This window comes from Littorina saxatilis, linkage group LG6, assembly GCF_037325665.1.
Source record: "Littorina saxatilis isolate snail1 linkage group LG6, US_GU_Lsax_2.0, whole genome shotgun sequence".
Lineage (NCBI taxonomy): Eukaryota > Metazoa > Mollusca > Gastropoda > Littorinimorpha > Littorinidae > Littorina > Littorina saxatilis.
Genome location: NC_090250.1, coordinates 18,020,038 through 18,037,563, shown reverse-complemented (window position 1 = coordinate 18,037,563; position 17,526 = coordinate 18,020,038). Strand labels below are relative to the sequence as shown.

Below are 17,526 nucleotides of genomic sequence, written 5' to 3'. Positions count from 1 at the left end.
ACGTCTGCGTAAATGCCCTGTAACAAAATACCTTGTCCTGGTCATGTGTATACACATCAGCTTCTATTGGGAAGATCAGTATTTTATATTAATCACAAATGCAAGATTAGAAATAGTTCTGAAGATCGCCTTTGATTTTAGTTTCAGCGGCAAACTAGCAGATCTGTCCAAACCGGCATCGTTTCATGGTTGAAACTTGAATAATCCTAAATTAGTAAATAGATCTGAGTGGGGGTAAGTTTTATAGTATTTCAATTTTTTACGGCAGTTTTATTTTGAAGATAGTATAGTGGAGACAGAGACATACAATGAAATGTCTCTGGTGAAGACTACAGTTATATATGAATTTTTTTTTTGTAATATTAAAATGATTGTTCTTTATTTACACAATTGAATAATTTGTATTTATTTGTTTGCAGATGACGGCATACTGAGTGCTCCAAGAACATACGCATGTAGGCATTTTGTGTCTTTTCCGAAGACGTCGAGGCATGCAGAAGTCACGGTCCTGGCCACGCACACACAATGACATGAACAAGAAATGATATTTTTTTCATGGGCATATCCAGTATTAAAACTTTATTACCATGCAAACGCAACTATTAGAATTTAGAGAAGGTTATCGGTCACACACACACACACACTGGGCGGATCGGGTGGGTGGGGGGGTCCGGGGTTTCCGGACCACCCCCACCCCACTCTCTCTAGCCTAAAAACTAAAAGAAGAAATAAATAATTTGAAAATAAAGACAAACTGATGGTTCAGATTGCTCCATTTTCCTTGATTTTTACCCTAGGAGCCGGCCTTTGTATTATAAGTGACGATTTTGGAAAGAAGTTGGCTAATTAGTTTGCTCAGGTTGCGCCAGATCGATCAATTGTCCTTGTTTTGATTCAATTTTTTCTTCTTATACAATATTTACTTTTTGGGAAGGTGTATTAGGGGATGTTTCTTGGCTCAGATTGATCCATTTTCCTTGTTTTTATCAACATTTGTCGGACCCCCCCCCCCCCCCCCCCCCCCCAGTCGTCGAATTGTCCCTGAAAGAATTTTGGAAACTCCCCCTTAAAAATGATGTGATCCGCCCCTGCACACACACAAACACACACAAATAGAGAAGTAATAAATGGATACAGTTTTTCTTTATTTAAATTACAATCAGATGTGGTCGTAGAACAGACACTGTAAACAAAACCTAGCATGATATACCACTTGTGTGATGTTTCGGTCAATATCTTTATTTTCCTTTCAGAAATACATTGGCGTTTTGAATGTCAAGGGAAGTGATACAAATGCTGCAGCGGGCTATCAAGAAAGCGAACGCGAAGGCAAACAAGGTAAATACCTACTTCTGACATTAGTTTACTTATTAAACAGGTACCTAGGTTAATGTGAAGCACTACACATGTTCTAACAAGTTTGCTTTATTCTAAATCAAACGACTAGGATAGATGACAGACACAACGACAAACACATTCAATTCTATGTAAAACATACACGTTAACAAGCTGGCCATAACAATGTGCCAATCGTGCATGAAGTGTGGCTTTGGTCGGATCAGTAGCCGTGCTTTGTCTGCGATGCTAAACATGAAATTTTGTTACAGCGACGATTTAGCAATGTTGTTGTTACTGCTGCTGCTGTCTGTTCTTGTCACGACACTCTCGCAATATAACAGGTTTTTTTTCTCCTGATTCTGAGAAGTAGCTGTTTAATTGTGATATATAGCTATTCTGATGAACACGTGGGGGAATTCGGGGGCTGTGATTGGATGGTGTCTTCCGATCATCAAAGCATAATGCGGCGGAAGTCGGCCATTTTACTCAATATCCAAAAGCATATTGAGAAAAATGGCCGACGCATGATTCCGGTTCACCCATCTGTACCACGGCGATGTTTCTATCGACAACAGCATACACTGACAACTTAAAAGGCTGTTTCAACAACAGTGTTGTGAAGTCGAATGCACTTGGAGTCAGTTTTTTTCATTTAGTCAAGTTTTGACTAAATATTTTAACATCGAGGGGGAATCGAAACGAGGGTCGTGGTGTATGTGCGTGTGTGTGTGTGTGTGTGTGTGTGTGTGTGTCTGTGTGTGTGTGTGTGTGTGTGTAGAGCGATTCAGACTAAACTACTGGACCGATCTTTATGAAATTTGACATGAGAGTTCCTGGGTATGAAATCCCCGAACGTTTTTTTCATTTTTTTGATAAATGTCTTTGATGACGTCATATCCGGCTTTTCGTGAAAGTTGAGGCGGCACTGTCACGCCCTCATTTTTCAACCAAATTGGTTGAAATTTTGGTCAAGTAATCTTCGACGAAGCCCGGACTTCGGTATTGCATTTCAGCTTGGTGGCTTAAAAATTAATTAATGACTCTTCTTGTCAATTTCACTGACTTTGCCGTGCGCGGTGGACTGACGATGCTACGGTCTTGCTGCGTTGCATTGCGTTCAGTTTCATTCTGTGAGTTCGACAGCTACTTGACTAAATATTGTATTTTCGCCTTACGCGACTTGTTTTACATTTAGTCAAGTTTTGACTAAATGTTTTAACATAGAGGGGGGAATCGAGACGAGGGTCGTGGTGTATGTGTGTCTGTCTGTCTGTCTGTCTGTCTGTCTGTCTGTCTGTCTGTCTGTCTGTCTGTCTGTGTGTGTGTAGAGCGATTCAGACTAAACTACTAGACCGATTTTTATGAAATTTGACATGAGTGTCCGGGTATGATATCCTCAGACGTTTTTTTCATTTTTTTGATAAATGTCTTTGATGACATCATATCCGGCTTTTAGTGAAAATTGAGGCAGCACTGTCACGCTCTCTTTTTTTAACCAAATTGGTTGACATTTTGGTCAAGAAATCTTCGACGAAGCCCGGACGTTGGTATTGCATTTCAGCTTGGAGGCTTAAACATGAATTAATGACTTTGGTCATTAAAAATCTGAAAATTGTAAAAAAAAAAATTTTTTTATAAAACGATCCAAATTTACGTTCATCTTATTCTCCATCATTTTCTGATTCCAAAAACATATAAATATGTTATATTCGGATTAAAAACAAGCTCTGAAAATTAAAAATATAAAAATTATGATCAAAATTAAATTTCCGAAATCAATTTAAAAACACTTTCATCTTATTCCTTGTCGGTTCCCGATTCCAAAAACATATAGATATGATATGTTTGGATTGAAAACACGCTCAGAAAGTTAAAACGAAGAGAGGTACAGAAAAGCGTGCTATCCTTCTCAGCGCAACTACTACCCCGCTCTTCTTGTCTTGCTGCGTTGCATTGCGTTCAGTTTCATTCTGTGAGTTCGACAGCTACTTGACTAAATGTTGTATTTTCGCCTTACGCGACTTGTTCTTACAAAGTCAGAAAGCGTGTAGCGGTGTGCATGTCTGCGCGAACATGATGCGCGTAAGAAGTTTGTCTGCTATCAAAACCTGAGATCAACGCATCGACGCAAAAACTGTCATTTTGTAAGTTTGGAACAACAAATCAAGGTCATAACAGCTATATAATCGCTATTGTGTTTTCAGCGTAGCAATAGGGTCCGATATTTAGACTCGAACAAGTATAATGCGACTCGTCTTCGACTCGTCGGCATTATACTTGTCTCGTCTAAATATCGGACCCTATTGCTACGCTGAAAACACAATAGCTGGTAATCAGGCCTAGGAACCCCTGATGTTCACTTGGAGCATTCTCAAAGAAACTTGGCGTATGTTAAGAAAAATGAGTGTACTCCACACTTTTGTCTTTTGTTGTTTGTTGTCGTTGCATGTCTACCGTTCCACAGCCACCTGCTATAAGTGCAAGTGTTAAATGACGTATTTCCACAAAAGACTTGCAGAGAATCATGTGATGCCAATGACAGGTAAGGACATGTGGCAATACATACTACGTTTTGGAACCAGGGAAAATGCAGCACAAGTTATTTATCAACCAAATTGATTGACTTGTGCACCATGACAAAAGTTTTCTTTGATCCATAAAAGGTCTTTTGCCAGAAAAATTGCTCTGAACATCAAGTACCCCTGCAAGTAGTCACACATTTACATTATTGAAATACAAAGAAAACACACCAGTAACCAGGTTAGGTACGTTAATATCTATAATCAATATCTCAGCACGTTACTGCCTTCTTCGGGATGGTAAGCTGAACATTATTGAACAAAATAATCGGTTTAGATTGTATACTTTGATTCCTGAACGAAGAAGCAGAGGTACTGCATACAACTAGGACTGTAAGATCAGCTTTTGCCTGGAACACACACACATACACAAAACAACAAGATTTTAACAAACTTATAAAATTAATGCAATGTCATTGTATGAAGCCAGAACAATCACTAACTTACATTGTTGATCACACAATTACCCATCACTGAACAATAAATCGAAGTCGGGTGCATTCAATGACTAAAGCAGTAAAGGCTTGGAAAAAACCCTCATCACAAAACACCCCCCCTCCCCCCCCACACTCACACACACAAAAACACAATTAAATAAATAAAATAAAACAGGTTGTGTATATAGCGCAGTAAACACCATGCAGGTACAAGCAAAGATTTGACAGCGATTATCCTTGTTATGAAGCATTAGTATGACAGCTTTTTATGGGAGCATGTCTATGTTCCCCCAGGTCTATGTTCCCCCAGGTCTTTTATATAGCACACATTTTCTAGTTTTAATCTATCTCTCTCTCTCTCTCTCTCTCTCTCTCTCTCTCTCTCTCTCTCTCTTTCTCTCTTTTTTTCTCTCTATCTCTTTCTGTCTCTCTCTCTCTCTCTATCTCTCTCTGGAAAGTAATTTATTGACCTGTGGGTTATTTGCGTTTGTATACACATTGGTGATTCGTAAACTATGTTGAAAGAGATTGTCAAACAATATTATAATTATGGGGTGTCTTAAAAAAAAATGTATATCAACAAAATCTGTCATTATTATCAGGCACGCGGTTTTAACAAAGCTATGTCACGGAATGCAACATAAGTGGCTTAAAAAGTCGTGTTTTTGTGTGTGCAGGATATTCGCTAGGACAGGACCTCAAGCTGAACCAGCACAACAGCGATGTATTCTTCCATGGCGTCCACGAAAGTCTTCCACCTATAGCGGGCATTGCATGCAGATGGTCCAAAGAGGGTTAGGGTTACCCTAACCCTCCTTTTTAAAAATTCTTTAGACCAATTATCCCTCTGTTCCCAAGTGAAACATGGAATAATTCTGGACAAATGCGAGGACGTTAGCTTGGTTTTTTTGTGGTTACCGTTTTTATCATTTTACTTATCATTAATTTTGTGACCATTATACAGGAAAAATGTAGAATAAAACAAGAAGAGGTTTCGGTAGAAGATATTTCCTGTGTCAAAAGTTAATGCTTATTCTGATTGATGGGTGCTCCAAACTAAGTTATTTTGACTGCCTTATTCGAATTCATTTCCAAGACAGGGTTGAGAAGTGGAGAAGCTTAGGAGAGTATCGTAAAAATTGTCTGGGTGTTTAGGCAAAACTTTCGAATATGTCAGATTTTACTTTAGAGATTTTAGATACTGTTAACTGACAGAAATGCTATAACTTCTTCACCAATTGACTGGATAACTTCATATTCAGCATACGTACACTTGATTTTATGCATGTGCAGTTCACAAAGTGGCAAATGTGTAGGTTAAATGATCTAACTTTTGCGTCACCAATGACACCAACGTGTCTGAGGATTGCCCTGAACCTAGCTGTAACTGCATGCTTTCTTCAGGTCATCGATAGCCTGGGGGTTGAAGGGGATGTTTTTACATACTCAGACATTCAAAATAATCAAAAAGGTAAAAGCCTGAAGGGTTTAAATTAGGTAAAAATGGCTACCGCTCAATGTCAAAACTCGTTCTGTTTAGTCGACCCCCGAAATTGGAGAAAACAATTAAAATTGCACAAAAGTCAGACCATTCAATTTACAAAATTGCCACTTACTGGAAAGGCAGAACATAAACTGAAGTTAATGAATACCATATATAAAATAATTTGTTCAACAGATGCAGAAATAATTTGCATGGTTGTGGGTGTCATTTTTAGGGGGGTCAACCCTGTAGAAGAGACGATTTTCTTTAATTATCAATCCGTAATATATTGTTTGTTATGCATACAAGATTAACATTGACAAATACTTCAAGACTCCTCGTTGATCTAAGTAAATGGGTTTTTTGTTTGTTTGTTACTGACTGATTCACTTTCTATTCACTTTACTCTACATAAGTCACGACAAGAAAAGCAAGGGAGGTAATTTCTTCGGAAGAGGTAATTCTCTCCCCTCAGAACAATTGTCGTAGTTTGTTTGATTTTTTCCCTTCTAATAAGTATTATTTAAAATAAATGTCTTTACATCTTGATGTGAAAGGCGCAGTACCCCCCTCCCCCCAGGATGTTAAATTCTAGGTTGTGTCCATGTAAAATCCTGATCCTAGTCAAGATCCGAGTTGGTGAACCAACCTTTTTTCATGCAACTGTGTCTCTTTATGCCACTCAATTAGACATACTTTGCAATCATAATTGCACGAAACTAAGTACAAGAAATACGTTGTTGTCGTGTTTTTAATATTACATAATGAAATAAAAAATTTCACAACTGGTTTCGTGTTGGGCTTTCTCTCTCTGTCTGAATCTAATAATTACTTCCTTCTGAGGCCTGACATGTGTAGCAGGCATTGTTCAGCTTACATTGATTGTTACAATTTTTGTGGATATGTTATTAAGTGTGTTTGTGTTTCTATCATTCGTTATCAGTGTGGTTAAAAATTTTTTTAAAAGCACACGTCAAAGTAATTTACCCTTCATCATTATCAAAACATGCAGATATAGGTAATAAATATTTGTGATACTTTAAACAAATACAATGTTTGTTTTTCGCGTCTTTTCTTTTTTTTCAGAGCAAACACACATCGTATTTGTTTAAACGTGTATATTCTGCACTTTCTAATACCCTGCATGGATCTCCAAATCAAGAATAATGAAAAGTCGTCTAATAGCCCTGCAGCACTCACACGAACATGATAGAAGCTTGCATGCACCCAGGCTCGCTGTCTTCGGCTAAAAGAGCTTACCGTTGGATCTTCGCTCAGACAGATGTAGCTGTCTTGTCCACTTGCTCCTGTCGCATAGATCTGCAATGTGCAACATCATCTTTGATTAATAAGTCTGAGGCACAGACAAACACACACGCGCGCACATTTGCGAGAGAATGCACGTCAGTCTATTCAATCAAACAGTATAAAAACATACCACAGACGTGGTGGTGGAAACTGGACATTCGCCGTATAACAAACTCAAGAGATTCATTTGTGTGTGTATGTTTAATCAAAAGTTCATCTTGGGCACATTCATGTATGTAACAGGACCCATCCCGTAAAAACTTCCAGAAGATCTATTACATTCTGAAATCCTTGACAAGGTTTTTTGACTCACATGCGAAGCAAAAGTGAGTCTATGTACTCACCCGAGTCGTCCGTCCGTCCGGCCGGCCGGCCGGCCGGCCGGCCGTCCGGAAAACTTTAACGTTGGATATTTCTTGGACACTATTCAGTCTATCAGTACCAAATTTGGCAAGATGGTGTATGATGACAAGGCCCCAAAAAACATACATAGCATCTTGACCTTGCTTCAAGGTCAAGGTCGCAGGGGCCATAAATGTTGTCTAAAAAACAGCTATTTTTCCCATTTTTCCCATTTTCTCTGAAGTTTTTGAGATTCAATACCTCACCTATATATGATATATAGGGCAAACTAAGCCCCATCTTTTGATACCAGTTTGGTTTACCTTGCTTCAAGGTCAAGGTCACAGGAGCTCTTCAAAGTTGGATTGTATACATATTTTGAAGTGACCTTGACCCTGAACTATGGAAGATAACTGTTTCAAACTTAAAAATTATGTGGGGCACATGTTATGCTTTCATCATAAGACACATTTGGTCACATATGATCAAGGTCAAGGTCACTTTGACCCTTATGAAATGTGACCAAAATAAGGTAGTGAACCACTAAAAGTGACCATATCTCATGGTAGAAAGAGGCAATAAGCACCATTGTACTTCCTATGTCTTGAATTAACAGCTTTGTGTTGCATGACCTTGGATGACCTTGACCTTGGGTCAAGGTCACATGTATTTTGGTAGGAAAAATGTGTAAAGCAGTTCTTAGTGTATGATGTCATTGCTAGGTTTAGTTATTTGACCTTGACTCTGAAGGTCAAGGTCATGTAAAGGTCAAGGTCAAGCATGTGAGTCGTATGGGCTTTGCCCTTCTTGTTTTCCAATCATCTGCATCTGACCGAAGGAAAAAAAAATCAGCCAGTACAAGCATCTACCCCCCTAACACGACAATACATATGTGGCGAAAAAAGGAATCGAGAGGGGTGGGGTGGGGGGGACACAGAATAAATTAGATCCAGAATTAATTCCACTTCATCATTCCAAACTTCAAGTGTGAAGTGATCGGATACTGTGGTAAAGATACGTGCTTAGTATCACAACTGAAAATACAAGCCCTAGGGTTTTAAATCAAGGAAACAATTAAAGTTAGGGAAAGATTAACAGAAATGTCGAGAACATGTAAAGTATTGTACTTACAATCCATGCTCTTCCCGCAGTGGGGCACTGCGGTTATGAAATTAAAGGCCCCTCCTGTTTTTGGAACCGCAGGAGCTTTCTAGTTTGCTGTTAGGTAGATTTTTGGTTCCTCTTTCCTGTCATGCTCTCTTTTTCTTCATGAATTCTTTTCTTTTTTGTGCCTTCTTGCTCATTCACCTGTATTTTTTCCAAAAATCTCTTCTCTTGCCGCTTGTCTCGCGATTCATGTATAGTTTAATCTGTTAGTGTTCTGATGTAAGTCCAGCAGTAGATAGGTTAAGCCTATTTTAACATACTGGAAACTGGTAATCTTCCAGTAGGTATTAATTTAGTTTTACTAAAGCCTGCTGGGACACAAGTAATGGGTTAGTGCATTTGTAAACAGGAATCGCTTGACAAGTGGCCCCCTTCATCCCCCCCCTCCTCGTCCTAATATGGCTCTGCGTAGTCGGCTGGACGTTAAGCAACAAATAAACAAAAATCCATGCTCTTCGAATAATAATCTCCCAGTCAGCCTCGTGCTTACGATTTCGACAGGATGTTGCCTCTCACGCTGAGCCAGTACATTTGGAGTGAACTCAAAGGCCAGAGATGCAGTACAAGCACATTAGTTAGATCCAATTCATTTACATTGCTACCTTGTCCAATTTATGGCTATTTCTGTTGGTAACATCACACATGTGGCAAGCAGTGCTTGTTGCCGACTCTGCTGGGACAGGCAGCAGACGACTTTATTTAGGAACCAAATTCTGATTGGTTAAAACATAAAACCGGAACTCAAAGTACCACTTGTTCTTTGGAAGTACCAAATCAAGAAAAGATAATCAGGTAAATCTGAAATGGGTTCAACACTTTTAAAAAATCGTAGTAAATCCGAAAACACAGTAAACGTTGGAAAAATCGTCCAGTATCGCTTCTAGAGGTCTACACTTGGACAAAACATAAAGCAATTCAGTAAAGCTGACACTTAAAAATGTCTGTTTAGTTACACTCCTGTCCATTATAATTATTTTACAAAAACAAAAAAATTCAAAAATTACCGACACTTACCTCTGTCAGCCCTTCCTTCACCTCAAGCATTCTCTCAAAATAACAAAGCACATTAAACTGTAGGTGTTTTTTTCTCAAAATAGGAACGTTTCATGTTTCAAACTTCAATTTCTAGACTAATATATATATACATAACCTTTGGTGAAGGTATTATAAATGGGGTTCTGCTCTGGAGGAATTAAAGCACATGTGGTATTATATATATTATATATATATACATTGTATCTTAAAACAGACACACACACTGACACACACACACACACACACAATCATGCGTGTGCGCACTCACTTCTAAAAATAAAGCAAAAAATCCGCTAAGCACAGGAATCAGCTGAACTGTGAACATTTTTGGTGTGTCAAAGTGGCAGGATGCCGTTATAAAAACAACAAGCGCCGTACTGTATATGGCAGCTCGCTTTCTCCAAGGAGAAAGCAACCCGTGTCAGTTTTGGTTTAAACAAGGTTTTATTCAATTAAACATGATACAATAATAAAACGGGGAAACAATAGGGACACGAAACGGCACGGTTGGCCTAGTGGTAAGGCGTCCGCCCCGTGATCGGGAGGTCGTGGGTTCGAACCCCGGCCGGGTCATACCTAAGACTTTAAAATTGGCAATCTAGTGACTACTCCGCCTGGCGTCTGGCATTATGGGGTTAGTGCTAGGACTGGTTGGTCCGGTGTCAGAATAATGTGACTGGGTGAGACATGAAGCCTGTGCTGCGACTTCTGTCTTGTGTGTGGCGCACGTTATATGTCAAAGCAGCACCGCCCTGATATGGCCCTTCGTGGTCGGCTGGGCGTTAAGCAAACAAACAAACAAACTCGAGAAAAACGCTTATACTACGTGTTACCTGCCCTACGCAGTTTGAAAATAACACAAATGATGTCGAACATAACATTACTACTATAGAAATATCTGGATCAAAATCAGAGTCAAAGGAAACCAAGATAATAATTAAGACAAAACAAGCAGGAGGAAGAGGGTTACCCAACAGGAGTACAAGGATATTAGTACAGCTTAGCCAAGCTTACATTACCTGACCTAACCTAACCTAACCTTACCTTATATTGGCCCATTGGCGGGCTATTAATTTTTATCGTCTCTTCAGTTGATAATGCTGATCGACACCGATGCAATTTGGTTTTTTCTTTCTCAGTTCCCACGGTAATCTCCATGCTTTACAAATAATTATATACAATTAGCCGGTGTAACACGAGAAAATTACTCCCACGAGATTTTTACTCCGGAGTAAAAATTTCGTACGAAAATGTTACTCCCTTTACGAAAAAAGTACTCCCCCATTACACGAGAAAATTACTCCCCACGACAGGTGAGTTACGAGTAAACATTTCGTACAGTCTTGGTGGTGGAAGGGGTGGAGGGAGGGTAGCGCGACATTCGTTTGCGCGAGATCACATACTGGCATTATCCCTTCGCCCGCATCCCATTTTCGCGTACGAGATTTTTACTGGAAGTAAAAAAAATGGGGAGTAAACATTTCGTGGAGGGAGTAATTTTTTCGTGCCTTGGGGAGTTCTTTTCTCGTACGAAAATTTTACTCGGAGTAAGAATTTCGTACGAAATTTTTACTCCGGAGTAAATTTTTCGTGGAGTAAAAATTTCGTGTTACACCGGTCTATTCCTGTCAAAGGAAGGTTCCAAAAGTTGATTACTTTCACATTAAGTTTGTTCCTTCAAACCTTGTTGACTGTCTTGATCTCCTTTACAAAAGTTACAAATCTTGTCCGGGGGAACCTCCCGGAGTAAAACCTTCACTGAGAGTTCTGCTGGGGAACGCCAAAAGTGACTTTTCACTGGGTAAAATCTACCGCTAGATTACAAAATCTACCGGGTATCTCAAGCTCCGATTGGCCCAAATTCTAACAGTATTGTTAAGAGACCCAATGTAATCTACCGGTACATTTTACCCGGTAAAAAGTCAGCTTTGGTGTTCCATATTTTGCACTGTTGTGATTGTCACGAATCTCTTGAACTTCCACAGACTTAACTGACCTTACCTTATGCCAATATACAACCCGAGACAGATCTTTGGTAATCGTGCACACGATAGCTTCCGTGGGAAGAAATAAATCTTCAAAGAAATACACGAAACATCCAATGAAACTAGGGCGATGGTCTCCAACACAAGAGCTTATTATCAGTTTGTTTGTTTGTTTGTTTGTTTGTTTGCTTAACGCCCAGCCGAGCACGAAGGGCCATATCAGGGCGGTGCTGCTTTGACATATAACGTGCGCCACACACAAGACAGAAGTCGCAGCACAGGCTTCATGTCTCACCCAGTCACATTATTCTGACACCGGACCAACCAGTCCTAGCACTAACCCCATAATGCCAGACGCCAGGCGGAGCAGCCACTAGATTGCCAATTTTAAAGTCTTAGGTATGACCCGGCCGGGGTTCGAACCCACGACCTCCCGATCACGGGGCGGACGCCTTACCACTAGGCCAACCGTGCCGGTCTTATTATCAGTGGTAATAATAGTTTCCCTGAAGTGAGGATAAAGGATGGGATATTTCGATCGACCAGCGCTTTGACACAAGCTCCTGTGGTCTCAAGACGAATGCTGAAAATAACTCTGTCGGGTTTGTACGGGTTGTGAAACTGAATGCCCTTGCTTTTTACTCGGACAAACATTGGAGGAGCCAATCACTAGCGAGTGCCAGTGTGCCGGAAACACGTGGACAGGAGCACGTGTGAAGTTATTTGTGAGAGCCTGGAAAAGCAAGGGTATTTATACATGAGTGCAAGAAAGAGAGAGAGAGAGAGAGAGAGAGAGAGAGAGAGAGAGAGAGAGAGAGAGAGAGAGAGATATGTCCCACTAGATGATTACCCGCTTCGCCGGGTACCGGCTTCGCCTGGAAGAAGTAGAGCCGAATACCAGGCTTTGCCTGGGACCCGGCTTTGCCGGGTGTACGCCGGCTTCGCCGGCGCACGAAGGAAAAAAGATAAACGCGCAAAACACTGGAGACCTTCTAAAAATAGTAACGTGCAGTGACCTAAAAATAGTAACGTAGTAACGGGAATATGGATTGACGCCACACGGAGGAAGGGAGATAATCGCGGCTGAAAACACTGGAGAAGATAAGGAAGAGTTACTGGTAGTGAATCCAGACAACAACAACAAATCGGTTCAGCGCGCACAGCGCTGCGCGCTGAGAGCACGTGTTAAAATATCTCATCGACCAGGTTGTGTCCAGGGTGTACCTGAATATGATCACCAAATTTGCAACAGATCCATCGAGAACCTTGGCCGCGCATCGCGCACAGACAGACAGACAGACAGACAGACAGACAGACAGACAGACAGACAGACAGACACTAGTCGTATATATATATAGAAGGTCCCATATAAACCCTAACAGGAGGACGTACGTGTGAAGTTATTTGTCAGAGCCGGAAAAGCAAGAATATTCACTATTTCACAACCCATACAAATCCGACGGAGGTATTTGAGAAAATCGTCTATTAAGATATATCTGCACATTAAATTCAGTCGTGTAGTCGAGAGATCCGTGAAGGAGTGACCTTGGTCTTGAAGCACGGACACAGGCGGGGGTCAAGGTGTCCTCTCAGCCTGCACGAGTAGAAGCAGTAGACGATGGGAAAGACGGCGCCGCGGAGCAGCGTCAGCCAGTCCAGCCAGTGCACAAAGCCAGTCATGTCGACCTGATGGGAGGGGGAGGGGGAGGGGGGGGGGGGGGGGAATACGACAAATAAGGTGTGTGTTATAATTACAAATGATATAATTACTGTGATGTTCTTAACTACACTTTAACATGGAATGTATGTATGTATGTATGTATGTATGTATGTATGTGGGTGCGTCTCAGAAACTGATCCTTTTGTGTGTGCCATAATCAAATTAGCCCACAATTGAAACATACTGAATTTTAAATCATGATATTGGTATGTTTGAGAAGTAAAATGAATAAAGAAATAGTACAAACAAAACTGAGTATTTTGCATGATTATTATGAAGGTTGTTTTGCGAAAGAAATGATTAAATGCGTGAAAAATGGAGGTCTGATCTGTGACATGAACCATCAACTAGTTTTGTACCTCACTACAAGAATCGTTTAGAATGTCCAAGGACTGCTATTTTTGTTATGTGTGTTTGGTTTAAGTGTACTTGACAGTTGAAATGTTATTTTATCCACAGAATTGTTTTTTTAAACGAAATTAATCGCTTGAAAGTTTGCCATCACTGTCGTAACATATGTTTCCACACGCGTGCAACAGCAACAAGTCCTAAATTTGAACTTTAGAATTTGCATATTCATCTTCAACACGATCTTGACATGAAAGGGCATAGAAAATCGCTAAGCTAAATGTTATTTAAGTATTATTTTCTCAAAATTGCATCTGCAAACTAAGTTGAAAGTTGCGCAATATGACATGCTTCTTCAAAATTCCGTTACGATGGTGAACGGTTTTGCAAATAATGTTCAGAGTTTTGAAGAAAGATTAGAACTATTTTGCGCGTAGTGACTTAGAGGTGCGGGTGACTACGCATGCGCAGTTACAGAGAGAAATAGTTCAGCTTCCAGCAGCGAAGAAAGATTTCGAGAATGTTTCCGAAGTCTGTGATTTTGTTACGACAGTGATCAACACCCAAGGTTCTTAAGAAAAGGTGAGTTTTTGCTGCTATGATATTCTATGAAGTGAAAAATTAGGCTAAACATTTGTTAATAATAGTTTTTCTTTCGATTTCACGTAGTCAAAACTTGACTAAATGTTTTAACATAGAGGGGGAATCGAAACGAGGGTCGTGGTGTATGTGTGTGTGTGTGTCTGTTTGTCTGTGCGTGTGTGTGTGTAGAGCGATTCAGACTAAACTACTTGACCGATCTTTATGAAATTTGACATGAGAGTTCCTGGGTATGATATCCCCGGACGTTTTTTTCTTTTTTTCGACAAATACTTTTGATGACGTCATATCCGGCTTTTTGTAAAAGTTGAGGTGGCACTGTCACACCCTCATTTTTCAATTAAATTGATTGAAATTTGTGTAAAGCAATCTTCGACGAAGGCCGGACTTCGGTATTGCATTTCAGCTTGGTGGCTTAAAAATTAATTAATGACTTTGGCCATTAAAAATCTGAAAATTGTAATAATTTTTTTTTTTTTATATAAAACGATCCACATTTACGTTCATCTTATTTTACATCATTTCCTGATTCCAAAAACATATAAATATGTTATATTTGGATTAAAAACAAGCTCTGAAAATTAAAAATATAAAAAATTATTATCAAAATTAAATTTCCGAAATCCATTTAAAGGAACGGTAAGTGTCAATGTTTTCTTTAATTGTAAAAGTTGTATGTTCAATGGAATGGTAAGTCTGAACAAAATAACTACTTTATTTTGTTTTTAGCCAGTGAATGTGGATGCATCAAAATCTTGATAGACATTAAACAAATTCATGTTAGTGAAACTAGTACACATATTGCATCAATCTTTAGTTGAAATCGCAGGTACTTGCATGTTTCAGGTGCAAGAGATTCGACCTGATGAACTGGTGGTAACGTTCCTTCGAAGGAAACCGGAGGGGAACTACTATTGCTTTCCAGGGATCGATGATATTTCCTTAGTCCCTACATCTGATGCAACCATGATTCGTGACCCCACCTTCAATGCCAGGGGGCATTATTTCTTTTAAAATAAATTAATTAACTGCAAGTGGCAACTGTTCTATATGTAATCAATGCCTTTGGTTTATTGTCTCAACAATTGAATGAACCACTTTTGAACATTTGCATTCTTCATGTCAAACCTTATAATACATGTCTGGTTGTTCGTTTCCGAGTTACGTGGGTGATGAACTTTTCATTAATGTTTCTCTTTTTTGGGGCCAAGTTTGCTTGATTTTGTCCAGCTTTTTTTCTTTCTGTTCCTGTTTTAGTGTTTGGCATTTTACCTAAGAAGAATCTGGTTGCAAAATCAGCTTCATTTAGTAAAGTTTGTGGGAAAAAGCATAACCGTTTCTTTGTTACAAAAGTGATGTTTCCATGTTACATCGGTGACCATTTTGCATTCTTTTGGGATAACTTTCTAACATTTTGTCTTAGAGCAACAAATCTTTGTAAATATGCTATTGTGAAGGTTAAATGTCAATAAGACTGAATGAATGCCATGTATCAACATGTTCTGATCAGGATATCATTAATTAATTTTCATTTTTGTATTGAAATTTTGACGAATGCATGGAACTTTGAAAAAAACATTATTTTGTTGTTTGCATGTAGTCATTTCATATTGAACTCTATAATGGCTTGTGATTCAACAATAATAACTGAATAAAAGTCGTTTTCAGCCTTATAAATGCAGTTTTTTTGTCTTTTATTTTTTCCATGTTACACGGGTGATTTTGCACACATGGTCCAAATAATGCTCAATATATGGCAAACTAAAGGCAATGTTATATTTTTTCTTGTTTAAACTGAAAAGGTACACACTGAGAAGTGTGTAAATAGTATTATCAAAGTTTTCTGGGAAGATTTTACTTTTGGTGATAATGTCACAAACAGAGGACGAGATTCTGAGACGCACCCATGTATGTATGTATGTATGTATGTATGTATGTATGTATGTATGTATGTATGTATGTATGTATGTATGTAGGTATGTATGTAGGCATGTATGCATGTGTATTGGTGTGTCGGTGTGTCAGGTGTGCAAGAAAAAAGGGTATTTTTATATCATGGGTTTTATGAATTTTCTTCTTTTATTCTTTTATAGTTATTAATTAATGACCTATATGTGCTGATGACTAATTTAATTTCCTTTGTTGGACCAATAAAATGTTATGAGTTATGAGTTATGAGTTTGTTTTTATTGCCCGATAGAGTAAAATTATTTTATACGTAATATAAGACACGTTTTTTTTTTAAATGATTATATAAGACCATAGACCAAATAGCCTGGACCGCCAACTCGTCACGTGACCCTTCGAGGTTACGACTCTCGACTTTCAGGGGCGCGTCGCGTCCGGTTTGAAAGGCCAGCGATTCGAAGACAGTGAAAAGAAAGCACGCTCCAATTATTTGTGACAATGGGAGGTGACAATGAACTGGATTTTCCAAAACTCCAAACTAAACTTAGCAAAACTCATCGAAAAACATGTTCCATATGCACTTTTGCTGAGTTTATTTTAGCATTTTCAGAACTTACCTCGGCAACTTCTTCCATGTTTACAATCGACGCCGGATATATCACGTCACGTCCCCCTGATTTCTGAAAGGCTTGTAAGCGTAGGTTCCTAAATGCGAGAGGCCGCTACCTCTTAATAGAGAGAAAGAGCGGAGAAAGAGCCATCTTGGACACCCGGCCAGTACTGAAACTGGCCTTGGCACGGAACGATCCAAGGGGGGCAATCTCAGTCATCTCAAAGAGGGAAATCCAAACGCAATCCGCTTTGTTCGATTTTATGGGCTTGGACGATAGAGAAAAATAAGAAAAGCAAAAGCTGGAGTCAGTCTGGACGAAATTGCTATCAAGAACGCAGAATTGATTTTTTTCTGAGTTTTTTTTTAGCCGTAAGCGCCATGTTTATCGGAGCAGGAAACTCTTCCAGAGTGAGGCCCCTTCGTTGATGCATGTCAACAAGCCAGATGTGCGAGAAGCAAAATTGTGCCGCAACTTAAGTTTTAGCTCGACACGGGAGTGCACAATGGTAAGTCGTTGCTATTTTTTCACTTTATTTGACATGTCTTGTGAGCAAAAGGTGTTGGTTACGGCTGTGCATGCTGTCAGTGTTCATTATTTGATTTCAATTACCCAGCACCGTCAGTTTTCCTTTGTCTTTGAGGCCGGTTGGAGACCGATAAACA

General features: G+C 39.4%; 2 protein-coding genes across 2 annotated transcripts in view; one reads left to right on the top strand and one right to left on the bottom strand.

Moving 5' to 3' along the window:
- LOC138968656 (small ribosomal subunit protein uS3) overlaps positions 1-17,526 on the top strand; it is a 79,226-nt gene that overhangs the window by 32,196 nt on the left and 29,504 nt on the right. The gene's annotated exons all lie outside the window — the stretch shown is intronic.
- The window catches only part of LOC138968650 (uncharacterized), a 13,956-nt gene continuing 8,299 nt past the window's right edge, over positions 11,870-17,526 (bottom strand). The window contains exon 6 of the mRNA XM_070341241.1: positions 11,870-13,360. Within this exon, the coding sequence (XP_070197342.1) occupies positions 13,184-13,360 (177 nt within the window). The 3' untranslated portion in view covers positions 11,870-13,183. The remainder of the gene's footprint in view (positions 13,361-17,526) is intronic.